Here is a 16,190-nt window from a genome sequence, read left to right as displayed (position 1 = left end):
AAGTGCTTTTAGTCTGCAATTCAAGGGCGAAACACTTCGTGCATGTTCGCAATGTGTGTGTGCGTGTGTGTGTGTTTCTTAAACTCCACATCTGTTGGGTTTTTGGAAACGCCCGACTAAAGGCTCGCAATGCAGTCTGGGACCCGGTGACGATGGACAAGCCGGGTGTTCGGGTGTGTTTGCCTGTCTGCTGAAGCGACGTTCATGTGTTCATGTCCACTGCTGCACTGCAGACAGACTCACCAAAGCTGCACACACACACACACACACACACACACACACACACACACACACACAGTTGCTGAGCCACAGTCAATGGGTCTAAAAGGCTCCTCCATCTCTGCAGCTGCAATTTAAAATCATACCCAAGGATATTATCCACCAGTTTGGGTAGAATGTGTCCATCTGATGGATCTTTTTCAGCCTGAACAACTAAAACATCATCAGCACTTTGTTAGAAAAAAGAAAAGGAAAGAAAACCGGACTCTCTAAACACACCGCTACTCCTCCCACCCTATAATCGAATTGGGGTTCCCTCCATGTTGTCCCTGTATTGTCCATTACATAATTGTAGGCTCTACATCGCGTGGAAGGCAGCCAAAGCGCGTGCAAACATCCTCCGTCCCGAAGTGTCACTGAACGGGAGCGCCGTCTTTAAAGCTACTACATCAAACAGCTGCGTGTCTCCCCAACACGACCGCCGCTTGTTTTGCCGCCTCAAGGTTGGCGTGCACGGTTATTACATTAGTGGGACATAATGACGACGCTGGAAGCGCAAGGCCACTCGGGGCGTCACGATTCCGGGCAAGCGGGGAATTTTACTGTGAACAACGTTCCGCGCTCATTAAAAAGAGCCCCTAATGGCTTCAAATGCAAGTCCGCAAGTGAAGTGGCCGTAAATTTGCACTTGTTCGCGACCCACCCAGAGTGTGAGCGGGCTAAAAGTTCATTTTTAACGAGAAGGGGGAGTAATGGTAATCCAGCAATCCAGTGAAAAACACACTTTTGACCTTGAAATATTGTTAAGGTGATCCTACCGTGTAATTTAACAATGAGAGAATGAGAGAAGGCTTGCCTGTGCACGTTGGCGTTTGGGCGTGCGTGTGTGTGTGTGAGAGTGTGTGTGTCGGGGGACAAGTTGTTCTTAAATATCCACCGTTGTCATTGAACGCCTCGCTTGAACCGTCTTCTCAGAATATTTAAACAGAGCTGGCGATGTCGGCGTGTACGTCGTCTTGTCAGACACCTCTCGGGCTCGTTCCTGTCGGCGGCTGACAGGGAGCGAGGAGTGAAACACACAGCTGTGGCCTGTTAAAAATGATGCTGTCACATTTGCTTTCAAGCAAGACGAACGACTCTTGGGTGGCAGATGAATTTGATTGCATAAACAGCTTGTTTGGACAACGTATTTCCCTTAAGTTGGTTACCATGGCCTGTGTGTGTGTGTGTGTGTGTGTGTGTGTGTGTGCTTACAAACTGAGTACCAAGATCTGCTGGACATTTTGTCTGGTCTTCATAACTTCAAAGGACTGTTTGAGGGTTAAGACGTGGGTTAGGGCATCAGGGTTAAGGTTAGGGAGTAGTTGTGATGATGGGTCAGGAGCTGAGGAATGCCTCACAAAGATACAAGTCCAATGAAGTGTGTGTGTGTGTGTGTGTGTGTGTGTGTGTGTGTGTGTGTGGGTGGGTGTGCATGCTGAAAACACGACCTTCCCTTGTTTTACGCCACTGTTGTAATTCACAGATGCTGCAAGGGCAGCTTTGAAATGAACAAATTGCTAATAATGTGCTTGCGCACACACACACACACGCGCGCGCACACCGGCTTTGACATTTTCAGATCGTTCTTTGGATGTCTGGAACAATTGACTCACGCGTTTTGACAGTGCCGAACACTAAAACACTGAGCCTTACGAACAATGACAAGAGCTGCCAGCCATGAAGGAATCAGAGAGAATAAGCTCCAACGCGACCCTGGATGGCATCATCCATCTGGATCTTCACATGCTGACACGGTGTTGCCAGCAGCACACCCTAATTACATAATTTCACATTAATTATAGGGGCTGCATAATGGACGCACTAGGCCTGCAGTCTTCAGTGACAGGAAGGCTACCTGGCCGTTGACAGTTGACGGCTGTTGGCGCCGACTCAAGTTGCCACGCTGAGAAATCCGGTTTTCCCAGATAAGATTCCGGTGGTTCGCGGGCCACTCGTGCTGATTTGCAGAGCTCAGGGAAGCATATTGATAGAGGGCCCAAGAGGGAGGACGAGAGTGGAGTGGTGGATAAAGAGACACAGCTGGGGGAAATGAAAAAACAGGCTTGTCTTAAAAGTCAGAGCTAATAATCTTTAAAAAGTTCTGGGAGGACTCTTGGACGGTTGTGGGAAGTGGATGGCGCCCCGACTCTAACGGACGTGTCGGTGATGTGTGTTTCCATCAGCACAGGTTGATTGGAGGGAGATGGAGCAGCTGAAGGACCTGTGAGTAGCAGCTGATGTAGCGTAGCATCCCTGATCGAAGTCGCTCCATATACTGTCATCCTCACGTAGATGGCTGGTCATGCTAGTTAGCATTAGCGTGAGGATACTGTGTGAAGCCATCAACAGACTGACTGGATTCATCAGTCTGCTCGGCTGCCCTGTTGGAAAGGTGTCAACGCGTGGGCTGCTTTTGGCACCGGTCCGAGCGATGGAGACGCGGTGCACGTTGCTGCGGGGTAGCGCACGGCGGGACACAGCTTCATCACATGACGCTCGGCAATCGTTCTGCTGAGATAATTGTTTCGAATCCTAATCAATGTCCAACTGACTCTATCAAGCGCTTACACACACACACACACACACACACACACACACACTGAATGCCGCTGGAGTTTGGAACAGATAGCCCCAAAGCAGAGGAACGGAGGAAAAATCTCTCTCTCCACTCTGTCCTGTCACTCTTTTCTCCTGTTTTCTCTGACCCCCCCCTCCTGACAGTCAATAGACGTGCTGAAGCTCGAGCCGGTGTCACGCAGAGCGCAGCGTCCGAGCCGCAGGTGAAGCGTTCAAGCCAAACGGTTCGTGAAGAACCTCCTGGCTGCTGAGAAGCAACCCCCCCCCCCCCCCACACACACACACACACACTGAAATGATACGACTCAGTGAGCTGCTGTAGCTGCAGTGTGCACATGCTCCTCCCACCTCTGGTAGATAAACTGTGGAAGCGAGGCTTCATTTCTGGACCAGAGTTGGTGGGGCAGAAACCACAAGCTTTATCAGGAATAAAGGTTCCTCCAGTCTTAAAGTGACGGTGTAGCGACCCCCACCCCCCTGGGGTGACCCCAGGTGGCTCCAGAGCCGGGGCTCAGGTCTTCAGTCCATATGCACTTTGGGAGCAATAAATCTGCAGCTCGGGGACGACGACTATAGCTGGGCTTCATTTCATTTTTGGATTTAATAGCAAGTCATCTTTTTTCTGCCTATAAGCCACCCCAAAGCGTGTGTGTGTGTGTGTGTGTGGGGGGGGATCAATACAAGTTAACATCACAACGTTTTGCATTATGATATTATATTGATTCATAGACATCAATTTTTAATGAACTCTCCAGAGATGATGAAAGATAAGGAATACACCAATCCTGGCACTAAAAAAAAGGAATGAAAGACGAGGGGAGGAGGATAAAATAGAGGGAACGCTACCGGAATGGTGCCGCAGTAAATCCTGGGAATATTGGGAGACGGAGTCGGCTGTTTATGATAGTGCTGAGGAGGGTTTTAGTGCTACAGACCTTAAAGGATGAAATGCTTAATTGACCAAATCCAACTCTTTTCTTTGCTAAGGTTTAAAATCCTCTGTGGTTGACACAGCAGCGCAGGGCTTTGCTCCCGTAGTTGCCATGGAGACACCATTAGGCAGTACTACCGCACTGATTTTAGCATTTCTTTGCATAACCCCGCGTCAAACTGTGCCGCCCCGTGTAGGGACAGGGCCGCGCCAACCGCATGCGCGGGCGGATACACGCATGTGTGTGGTTGTTGTTTTTTTTTTTTGCGACGGAGAGCGGGAAGAGGGATGAGAGGAGAATACGGTGGGTGGGATTGGCAGAAGGGACAAAAGAGAGAGGCGAAGGGACGGCAGCGAGAGGAATGAATGATGGGGACAATGAGTGGGAAACGCAAACAGGATTGCAGCACATGCACGTCCTCCGGCGGATGAGAGGGTGGGCGCGAGCGTGGGAGGAGGGACGCCGCAACAGTGCAGCTTGTTCTGCCTTCAGTTTGATCCCTGCAACTCGGTCTGGAGAGGTGTGTGTGTGTGTGTGTGTGTGTGGGGGGGGGTCTCACTGCATATCCAGCAAATGTATTGAACAGCTGCACCACGGCCCTGCGGCGTCATTAAAACGCCAAGAATCGGGTCACGGTAGCGACCCGGCCATTGTGAAAATCAAATCTCCCACCTGCCACCAGCAGGAGGGTCCCCCTACATGAGCCTGGTCCTGCTCAAGGTTTCTTCCTGTTAAAGGGGAGTTTTTCCTTGCCACTGTTGCTTGTCTGGGGTCAGGCCCTGGGATTCTGGAAAGCGCCTTGAAACAATTTGGATTGTAAATAAATATAAATAAAGATTGAGATTGAGATTGACTTTGCAAGGTCACATAAAGGTCCTGGTTGTATGTTCAGGGATCCGCTCGCTTGCTCCGATGGTGCATCTCTGTGTGGCTCAGCGCACGTGATGATGCCCAGAGCGCTGACATGTCGTCCTGGGGTTTAGGCGCACGGCGCCCTCAGGGAGAGCAGCAGGATGGAGGGAGGTCAAAGGTCAGCGCAGTCATGAAGAACAAAGGAGGGATAAATCAGCGTATCGCCAGTAGTTCGGCTCTTTTGAGGCTTTGCCAAATGTTTTTTCTGTCATTCTTTTCTTTTTCTTGTGCTAACAGGAACCGCGGAGACCAGCAGGTTCTCCTCAGGTCTCTGTATCTCTGTTCTCGGGCTACTTTTTGCAGGCGTTTTTAAAAAACGATGCCGTTCCTTTCATTGCTTCACCAAATTGCCTCCCAGTCCCAGTGATCCGAACCCCACTGATGTGAGCTGTGTTTTTTATTCCATTTATATAAAATCTTTATTATTTTATGAGTTGCTTAGCATGAATTCCTTCTTGTTTCCAGTCCATTCTCATGTCAAAAGTTAAAAGTATTATAAAATCATTATTATTGTTCAGTCAAAAAGCTGCGCACGCAGGACATTTTCGTCCATTTAGTCCTCAGTCACACTAAATCTCAAACCAGTCTCTTCTTCATGATCTCCGAATGTTCTTTTTTTTCTTTTGATCTGCATTTTGTGCCCCATCAACAAACCCAGCGCTCAGTGACGTCTGACGAGTCCGTGCAAATGACAGCATCAGATTTCCTCTCTCTAATGGCATTAATGTATTCCCTCTCAAGTCTTTGCTGGTGTTTCTGAGCCCAAATGCTGCATTTCAAACGCAGCCAGGCCTCCAGACATCATCTGTTTGAAGCAGCATTTGAGAAGCAGCTTCCCTCCTTGCTAGGAGGAACAATGGCCATGGTAGACTTCTGTGGCCCCTCCGCGGTGTAAAGTACTGACCTAAAATCAGAAGTGCTTCGTTTTTTTGGTGAGATTAGCAGCGAGCCTGCGGCGCCCCTGCTCGGCCTTCAGATCTGTGTTTGGTCGGTCCGTTTCGAGCAAAAGCAGGTTCTCGTTACCTCTGATGGTGTAGAAAAAGGTGCCGCTACTGCTGCGAACCATCATGGCACCGTCTCCAAATGACCTCTGACCTCCGCTGGGAGGAGTTGGCTCATGGCTCCACTCTATCCCCGATACCACTGATCTCTCTGGGTCTCCAGGGAAGTCTGACCTACAGGATTTTCTTAGCCTGGTAGCATCAGCAGTTTGGACCGGGATTAAATTATCTGTAGGTAGCAGAGTTGAATGTAGCCAACTACATTTTCTCAATATGGACTTCAACCTCACCATAAAAGGCCAACCAGTACCAGTAGTTTCGGAATAAAAATGTACCTGATTTATGCACTAAAGTGATGTCAGTAAGTTAATTCTAGTACGTTAATAATGCGCCTAGACAAGCTGATGGTAAAAAAAAAAAAAAGGCTAAAAGCTCCTTTTTCAATTCTACCGTCAGTCTGAATAAATTAAAATTCTTCATTGGAGATTTTTATTCAGTGCCTGATAGACTGGAGGAGAATAATGCTTTCTAAACTCCGGTGGCCATTGTTGCATAAAGCCCACATTTGTACTTTCTTTCTTAAAGAAATTCTCTGACACAACTCGCAGCTTTCGACTCAACGGGACTTTTGACTCTCACAGATTTCTGGAAAGACTTTTTTCCTGCTGTTGTTGTTGTTGTTTCCTGCCCATTGAATGGCGAAATATGAGTCACTTTGCGAGCTCCTACTCGCCAGAACGCAATTACCCCCCCCCAACAACTATTAATAACTACAGACAAACCGTCCCCGCGACACGTCTGTGCCACCCTTCCAGCTCTCTAATGGGGAACGGCTGCAGCGGAAGTGGACAGAAAACCTCCTGATATTGAGTCAAGACCTTGACGATTCCTGCAGGTCGGAGCGGAGATAACACACAACCACGCCCTGTGCACAGCGGGTCGAGCCACAGACCCGCTGGCAGATAAGAGGTCGGGTCATTAGGCCGGCCGGTGCCGCCGCTGCACCAACAGAGAAGCACATGTTTGGCATTAACACCTACAGGCAGAACTATAGAGGAGCGCTATTGTGTTTATTTCTATATTAATCACAGGTAATATTGGTCCAGAACGCCGGCACCTGATAAACGCTTTGAGAAACGCTTCTTTTATTGGATGCTAACTTAAATCCCTGGCTCTGTGGTCCTGTACATGCGTGAAAGAATCACCGCCTGTATGCCTGCTACATAGCAGGTTATTGCTGGGAAACACTGGGGAAACGGGCCCTAATCTGTGCCTCCCATTAAATCCAAGACAGCGTCCATTCATCTGAAAAATAAAGAGCCGGTGATTTCTGAAAAACCCAACGGATCGTTTAATAACGCCGCTGAAGATGCTCCCAGAATCCTCAACGGCTGCTTTTATCTCCCGGATAAAGAGGGGGGGGGGGGGGAAACAACATTTCTCTGCTGCTTTTTAATTCTTTTTAAAAATAAAGATTATTTTAATCTATTTTCGCCTGAGAGGGCAAAAAGGCGCCAGACAAGAGCGACTGGCGGCTCTGAAAGTCCACTTAATCGAGAGAAGAACCCGAACCTGAGGTGTGACAGTTGGCGCACAAGCACGGGCGGAGAGGCACGCTCGCCCAAATCATGTGGCCAGAGAAGACAAAGGCTCCGTGAGTGACAGCGGCTCGCGTTGTGTCAGCTCTCTGCACCGTCTGAGCGTTTATGGCCAGCAGATGCGGCCTGCAGATGGGCATTAGTCTTTTTTTTGTTTGTTTGTTTGCAGGCTTTGACATAAGCTTTTAATGTGTCCACTGAGGATTTGAAGAAGTTACTTTTATGATGATTTAGGCAACCAGAACATTTCAAGCCTGTTTGCCATGATGTGGCACCTGTGCTGACACATAGATCAAGATCCACCGCCATGCACACGGCGAGCTGGAAGGTACATTTATAGGTAATTATGGCCATAACTCCTGTTCTAGTGAATCAACAAGGGGTGCGAATAAATCTGAATTACTGATTTGAGGACTAATAAGAAGCAGTACATTAGACCCGGGCCTGCTGATTAAACTGCTGACACACAATAACAAGACTGGCATTTTATGGGACCGATCGAGGCCCAAAGGCTCGCTAGTAATGAATAAACTACAGCTAAGTGCAAATAATATAATAGTGGGTGGGAGTGTTGACGCACCGATTGAGCTGATAATCAGAGAGCGATGTTGAACTGGATAGATCAACATAAAGTTTTAGCCAAACACATTTTAAATTGCATATTTTGCCTGTCAACCTAATAACTGCTGACACGCTGCCATTAGCTGCAGTCTGAAGGCGCTATCGATCCAATTTATTCAGCATGGTTCAGTGTTCAGACGTCAGCCACGGTGCCAATCACGTGCGCACTTCAGGACACATCCGCTGTATTTCAGGACACTGGCACAGACAGAATTTAGCCCACGGAGGGATGGTGAAAGCACCTGTTTGGGTTGTTGGCTGTCTACAAATTAGCCCGCTGCTGTAAGTGATAAGACGATTGGTTTGCTGAGGATTACTGCGCAAACATTCTCGGGCGCTTTCACATTAAACCCATTAGTTGGCGGTGGCGTGCGCGCACTCGTGGCGCGAATGTTTGAGAGTTTCTTTAAGACAGGAACAATGACCAGCTCAGTTTGGAGGACGAAGTGGGTCTGTGCCTCGCAGATACGACGGAAGACTTAGAGGAAAAAGCTTTGCCCCCGCGTGCCCGGACACAGTGCCCGCGCCCGATAAGATGCTGTCCACACTGATCAAATTAACCGGACTTTTGGGGTCAGCTTGATCCAGGCCCCTTGTGCAGAAAGCCCCTCGGCAAAAAGTCAATTTTCCACATTTGCAATTTATTCAAACTTTTTCTGCCATTACGCAAAATGAAAAGACATTGGATCGTGTCTAATTTGAGGATATTTTTATCCACACACACTCACGCAGACCCTCCGCCACTACTGCCAGTGTGGCGCGTGCCAGGCTGATTATGTTCAGGGACTTTGAGCCAGTTGCAGCAATGATTAGAATCACTTTGTTGCACAGGCAGAGGATGCAGACGGACAAGAAAATTCCCAAGAAGGCTCCAGATTCAGGAGCCCGGAGTGTTTGCATTACTTAAATCACACCCCGCCGCAGACCTCCAGTGGTTGATGGGTTTCTTCCAGAGAGGACAAATTGTCCCCACTGTGGGGAAAAAGGCAAACGACGCCTAATTGAAGAGCGCCGTCCCCCGAGTGTGTTTTTAAGAGTCTCCTGGAGCACAATGATTGAAACTTCCCATTTCTGTGCCGCGTCCACAGAACCCACCGCACGCTGTTTTATTACCCAGATATTATCAGCTCATTCCCATGCAGATGTGCACATCTGTCTCGCCCGAGAGGTTGCGCACGCCAACACACATGTTGAGCGACGATCCGTCCCCATTACAAGTAAAATAGGCTATTTGTTTCTGACCCGCTCAGTTGTCTCCAGCTAATATCGCGCCCCGCGGCCGCCTCGTGAGTTAATTGATAGACTCATGTTCCGCCGCGTGTTTTTGGCTCCGACCGACCAAGTCGTGACTCATCGCTTCTTCCCGGGAGTTTGCGCCTCATCCCGGAACAAACAGACTGTTTTCCAGCTGTTTATTCTCACCAGGGCATCCATCTTCCTGTGCTGCCTCCAACGGGATGAGTGACTAATGGAGACTCAACAGTTTTAGCTGGGTGTCGGGGAAAATTGATGCCTGAGCCGCTAAAGGTGAACACAAAAAGGTGAATAGTGTGTGAAACACTAATGCACCTCTGCTTTTGTTTTTTTTTTCCCCACCCTGCGGGCGTCATAAATCATCCACTCCTCTTATTTAGTGTCCCGTTCTTCATCGTTTCAATCTCACAATTGTTTCTGACGCATTTATCTGTTCTTATCCCTTCGTTTGATTGATTGTGTGGGGAAGAGCTCCATCTGCATCAGGAAATGCCAGGACTTGATCGGTCGTTCATTAAGGCATGAGAAATGACTGTACCCCGGTAACGAGGCACAGGCGTCAAGAAAAAACATGGACTACCCTCTGTTGCCCTCCATGCATCAGTATTGGACAAGAACATCTGGCACCTCTTTGCGAAGCCTCGTGAACGCAGGATTTTACCGATTTTACCGCGGTAAATTCTCACTGAAGGACTCGCAGCCTCAGGTAGACTTTGCTCAACCAACAAACTTAGTCATAGAAACTCATCTACATCTCTAAACCAAGCGGCTGTTCCAGGCTGTTCTGAGCCTCTCAACATGTCCGTCTATTAACGAGCAGATTCTGCACTTTCATTCATCATAATATGGGTTTACTTCAGAAAGGCAGATATAAATAGAAAATACAGTTTCATGATAAATTTGTCACTCCCTGTCCTCCCAGATGAGCTCCTGGTTTATTTACCAATAACTGACCGACAGAGCCAACGAGTCCATTAATCTTTGGAGTTCTTGTGAATGAGAGAAGCATCGTGCTGTGATGGACGGCGCCACGAGGGAGAAGACATAGAAGAGGGGCAACAGTTTAATATGTATCACACAGATAAGCCTCTTGTGTGGCTGCATGGCGTGCAGGCGTCATGCTCGAGGACGAGCGCGCGTCACGATGAACAACGGATCGTGAAGGCAGCAGGGGCTGAGAAGTGAGGCCGCCTTCTCCGGCATCTTCCTGTCGGAAATGGAACTGGGCCGCATTAATTCAGTCTTGGTGGAGATGGAGGATTAGCTTTATGCTTATGCATCTGTTCTGAGGAGGCATGAGGGAGAGGAGGGAGTCCCCACAGAAAACGCCAACAATTATTTAGCCATCGTCATGGCAACAAGGTGTCCTCTACTCGAAGATGGTTCTCACGTTTTTCCAGTCGGGTTCCCAGTCCAGAGTCCACGAGTATCACCATCTACTGCTTGCTGGTGGTTTTCTGCAACTCCTGAGGTTCCGATCAGATCCCAGAAGCCACAGATTTTATCTTCTAAATCTGCTTTTGCCAAATGTTTACGCTCTTCATCTATGCACTGTGAAGCAGTGCCCGCTCAGAGGTGTTGCTTTTGTTGTCCTGCTGCGACCTCCAGCAGCCACCACATCAATAAGCACCAGGAAACGTGTTCCTCAGAACTCCACCCTGGTGTCTTCGCTCTGCACCCCTCCTGTTGCAGTTTAATCTCTTGCCTCTTCCACGGGGATCCTCCTTCCTCCACTCTTCTTGACTTGATCTAAACAGTTGCTTAAAAGGACGCTCATTGCAGTTGCCTTCAGAGATCTTTCATTACTGCCGATCTCAGCTTTGTAACTGTTGGGACTGCACTGCTGTCTGATTGATTGATGTTGTTATTTTAGTGCAATAATGACCTACATTTCCATCAACATCTCCTTGAAGCTCATGTTGCTACTTCAGCCCTCGTCAGACCTGAAATCATCTCCAAACCTTTGATCTTCTTCACCTGTCATGAAGAACTGAGAGGCGCGTCCACGCCTGACCTGTAATATTGTTTCCTGTCATACTTGTATTAAAGATCGCGATACGCAGCGGTTTCAGAGGGTCCACCACCGTCTCCGGTGAAGGCTGGATCCTCCCGTGTCACATCCCATTCCTACGTTTTCCAGGACCGCCTCGGTTCCTCTCTGGCTTTTCTTTCCGCAGCGTCGGTAATGCAACCCTCCCCGTAGCACACAACACTGCAGATTGAAGAAGAGTGTTGTGGTTGCTAGGATACAGCGGGAGCAGGAGCATGACGGAAGAGTTCCCTTATAACGAATTGTCACACTGTACAACCTTTATGCGGAGCTTCGTTTATTTTTATTTTCATTATTACTCTTCCCTCTGCTGTTTGTGCTTCCCGGCTGTCGCTCACACCTTTTGCAGCAGATAAAGAGGGACAATCGCACCTCAGCGTTCTGATAGATCTCTATTAGGTGTGTCCGTGACCTCCGTGAACCGCACCCACAGAACCCATCTTGCAAATGATTGCTGTATTGTATTTCCATCAGGCTGCTGCGGAAGGGCTTCAAGGTTCACCGCCAGCCTGGGACAGAGAGCTGAAGGTTGGCGGCCGTGTGAGGACAGCAGATCAGTGGAGCTAACTTCACGCCGTAAGGAAAGCCCAGCCAACAGCGTAATAGTGTTTGCTTTCATTCACCAGGAGTCAGAGTGTGGAAACACAACCTTTGCGATTCAATATGCGTAAAACAAACACCTCGGTCTGGACCGGCGGCCATACTTTAGATGGGGTTCCTCTCGGTTCATGTTTAAAGCCGTCCGTAGAATTTAGTTTTGTTCTAAAAAGTAAAAAGGGGGAAAAAAGCTTCTCCCCCGTCAAAGCGAGGACGGATTTCGAGGACAGAGCGTGCACTTTTGACTCAAATGGTGTGGATCTGTCTCAATCGAGCGTTCACTTTTAGATCTTTATTTTTCGAATCTTCCTTGTGAAACTGCTCAGACTGTCAGAGTGCACGTACATCAGATGTAAACAGGCCTCTTAAAACCTGTGGACTGTGAAGATCCCAACCCGGGCTCGCCCACCACAGAACTTTATGTTGTTGTCTGTGGATCTGTTTTGTTTTATCTTGGACATCCAGTTAAGTGTCTTTTCTAGAACTCCAAAAGCCTCTGCTTACAAAAGAAGCGGCCGGGACCAGCCCCACTGGGTCCACTCCGGAGATAATGGAATAATAAAAAGAGGTTTTCTTCCCAAAGTGAAATTCTGTTGTCCTGACGCATCCCACGTGGCCGTCACGTGACCTGGCTGACCAGGTGTTACGCGTATCACGGAGCTCCTTTGGGCCCGCTTCATCTGTGCCCTCCTCACAGCCTATTAGGCTCATTCCACAAGATGGAGCATCATGTAAAACCCAGGATGGCTCAGGCACTCGCTCATGTCTGCCTGACACGTGGAGACGGTGGTTGCCAATCATCGCACAGTCAGCCTGTCTGCACTAACGGTGCTGCAACCTGATGGCGTATAAAGGCGGCGTTTGAGTTCGAGCCCGTCGGTTCACCAGGAGGTCTCACGTGATCGTTGACGTGTGCGTCTGCAACATGGTCCTCAACGTCTGTGAGGACACAACAAATGGAAAAGTGAATGGATGCCTAGAGAGTGAAAAGCTGTTTTCCTGCCTGTAGTAACACACACAATATGTGTACTTCTATCTTTATGAGGACTCTAGCTGGCTAACCTCAACCTTCAACCTAGACTTAAACGTAGACTTAATCTAATCTTCACCTTCCTCTTCGTCTACCCTTGATCCCCGAAGAGTTGAAAACATTCTCCGAAGAAGCGGAACCGCTAAGTCATTGAACAGTCAGCATGTCTTCATCAGTAGCGATGGTTGCCATGGTTCTGGGCTCGTTTGCAGGGAATTTGCCATCAGTGTGTCTGTTATTAGCAGCAGACGCATTACCTCATGATTTCAACATACAGCCAACAGTCCAAAACATGACTAAATATTAAAGTGTAGTAGCTAACAAATGAATATGTGAAAAAACATAAGAGTGTCGTTATTGTGAACATCAATAATTCTGCTTAGTTACATTTTCATGCCTCCTTTTTTTGTCTTGAAGATTTTTCTCCATGCCCTTTGAGATTGTCCTCACTTAAAAGGGTTTCCGGTCCTCACAATGCATGTACAAGAACACACACACACACACACACACACACACACACACATGGAGCGATATCTTGGGCAGCTAATAGACAGATTTCCCTCTAAAGAATGAAAAGTCAGCCAGGGTAATTCATCAGCAACTGTCTGTCAGTCCTCTTCTCTCCAGCTCTCCATTTTTCACGCCCACCTTCATCTCCCTTTACTCCCTCTTCTGCCTCAGTGCAAATTGTGATCGCGACGCCTCCATAAATCAGGGCGGATGATAATGAGAGCCGGTCATCTCTGTTCAGCGGGCCACCAGCCAGCCTACAGGTGGCTGTGACATCACCCAAAAGAGGGCGAGAAGCCGGGGCGCACTCATATTAGAAATAGGCACATTTTCTTGAAATCAGTCATCGTCAAACTTCATTTTTTTGACTGATTTTCCATCTTCTGTTCATATCATTATAAACGAATCTACCTCTCCTGAGTCAGACTCAACAGAGCGTGAAACAAAACAGGAATACACACAATCGAGATACACTCACAATGAAACCAAAGTTCCTGAATATTAGGAACAAGCTGCAATAATCAGAAAAACGCGACTCGTCTGCTCAGACATTTCACTCCCGAGGACCCGACAGATTCAATTCCATATTTACAAGTAACCGACGTGTTTACAAAGGATGTTTGCTCTGCAGGTCTTCACCTTGTTCCATTACTAGACATTCCTGAAAGCGAGAGCGCACTCTCCTCACGTTTTAAGAGATGACAAATAGAGAAAAGCCCCCGCACGTGTTCGCCCAAGCGTGCAGCCTCCCACGCACTTCGTCCCCCTTCTCTGCACGTCTTCTTTACTTTATATCTGCAAAACTGAAATGTCTGAATGGATAAAGATAACAGACAGTAGCCTCGGTGGCACCGTCACTGACCGTGCTGATCACTTTCATGCTTGACATACTCTCTTTTCTGCCTCCTTGTCCGGTGATATTGAGTCCGTGGTGCACAAGTGTGAGAGGCAATGAGCTCCTTTATCAATTCATACCAGTGTGCTGTGACTGCTGTGTCTTAAAACCGCCTTTAAAATATTCCCGACACAGAGTCCTGTAAGGAATTTGGCTGTTTCTCTGCTCTCTGGCCTGATTCTGTGCATTTAGCAACATAACAAAGGTGTCTCATTAAATCATTTATATTCCTTTCTTTGTTGAAGGTCAAATTAAAAAGGTCAAAAACACTAATGCTGTTGTAAATGTCATAACACAACAAACGATGATCGATTACAGTAAAAGTCTTACAGTATGTATGGGAGTATGAGAGCTGAGGCCAATTTTTCTATCCATCTGCAGTTTGTACCCCCACCACTAGAGGGTGCTAAACCTCACACGTGTCACGGCATGTTGCTTAATCGCATGGGTGACCTATATCTAGGCAGGGGGAGTTTTACCTAGATGGGTTAGTGAACAGGAAATGAAAACATACTGTTTGTTGACGTCCATACGTGAGACGGGACATGCGAGACGAGTCAAATATGTCTAACACATAAAGATGCTGCACGTGCATCCACCTGCCAGCTGTGTTCGGTGACCCTCCATGCGCTGCCGCTGGTGTTTAACACTGGATATGTTGTTGGCAGCCACAGTCTGCAGGTATTTCCATTTCAGATGTGAGCAGTAGTTAGAAAGAATGAAATGATAATGAGCACGGAGTGTGTAGAGACAGGGGAATGAGGAGGGAGGGACGTCTCACTGATGAGCCAATATGTGAGTCTACGAGGGCCGAGACCCTCCTGATAGATGCCTCATTCCGAGGGAAGGCAGCTCAAGCATGAAGGAGCCCATCACTATCATCACGAGTCTCTTCGCCTGTTTATACGAGACCGCGCTGCCTCTTGTCGTCACCGTCCTCGCCGGTAAATGTGCACTCGGGGTTGATGGAGAGTGGCGCTCAGAGGGGGTGAACCCTGGCAGAAGAAGGGGCCACACATGTAAGCGACGGCTCTACAAACGCATGCACGGACGCACACGGAAGCAGAAGAACACGTCCTGCATGTGCAACGCGTGTGCCCACATACAGTGTTTACGCCGGATTATTTTTCCACATCTCTTCAAAAATGCTTCAGTGATTTAGGCCATTGCATAACTGTTGTAGTTTCCAGGAATTGCACTGACTTGCGAATGAAAAACACTTTTGCTTTAAAACCCCTCGACAGGCTGCTTTGCGCTGAGCTGTCTTACAATCATGAGCTCTCAGCCCCCCAGGGGGGCCGCGGAAACGCCGTTTTTCAACCTGACATGTGAATTATTCTTCCGTGGCTTTACTGTTGGTGTTAAATCACTAAACTCGAAAGTGGGAAAATCCAAATGTAGCGCTAAAGCCGTGAAGTTCTAACTCACAGAGTCTGAATTAATTGGGAAAGAGACTAACCTGATGTCAAAATATAGAGCGGATATTTGACTTTGGGGACTCTGGCTGGAAATTCTGCGGTGATACGGTGGGAAAAAAAAGCCTCTTACCATTGTTTCTCTGCTCATGGCAGAGGTTTATATAGAAGATCGTAGCGGCAGGGCTAACGTGTCAGCCTACTCTGCGTGCGCTCTATGAGCTCCTGTCAGTCCTGGGTTGCAAGCGTTACCGGTAAATAGGATTTCTCTGCAGAGGTGTTGCAAACCAAAGAGGCTGCAGATGAAGATGCTCATGGTTGTTAGCTGGAGCAAACATGAGAATAATATGATATCAACTGTGGGAGCTGTGTAAGAACCTTTTCTATATCCTCCATCCTGGTGACCCAGGCACACAACTGTTGATTTAAAAGCCTCGTGTGTTTCCACTGGGAGCTCCTGGTAAATACTGGGAGCAGGAACTTCACAGGAACCGGTCCTCTCACTCGGCCCTTTGGGTGGTTGTGTTAGTCAGACTC

At 48.1% G+C, this 16,190-nt stretch overlaps 1 protein-coding gene across 6 annotated transcripts in view; it reads left to right on the top strand.

Annotated features, from left to right (window-relative positions):
* The window catches only part of dlgap2a (discs, large (Drosophila) homolog-associated protein 2a), a 98,304-nt gene that overhangs the window by 24,233 nt on the left and 57,881 nt on the right, over positions 1–16,190 (top strand). The window contains exon 3 of one of the 6 annotated variants that reach the window (XM_029832694.1): positions 11,681–11,782. The exons of the other annotated variants lie outside the window; for them this stretch is intronic. Coding sequence (XP_029688554.1) covers positions 11,681–11,782 — 102 coding nt within the window. The remainder of the gene's footprint in view (positions 1–11,680; positions 11,783–16,190) is intronic. 6 annotated transcript variants of the gene reach the window in all.

Source organism: Takifugu rubripes, chromosome 2 (assembly GCF_901000725.2).
Source record: "Takifugu rubripes chromosome 2, fTakRub1.2, whole genome shotgun sequence".
Taxonomy (NCBI): domain Eukaryota; kingdom Metazoa; phylum Chordata; class Actinopteri; order Tetraodontiformes; family Tetraodontidae; genus Takifugu; species Takifugu rubripes.
Note: the sequence above shows the minus strand (reverse complement) of the source record. Positions and strands in the feature narration are given on the sequence as shown.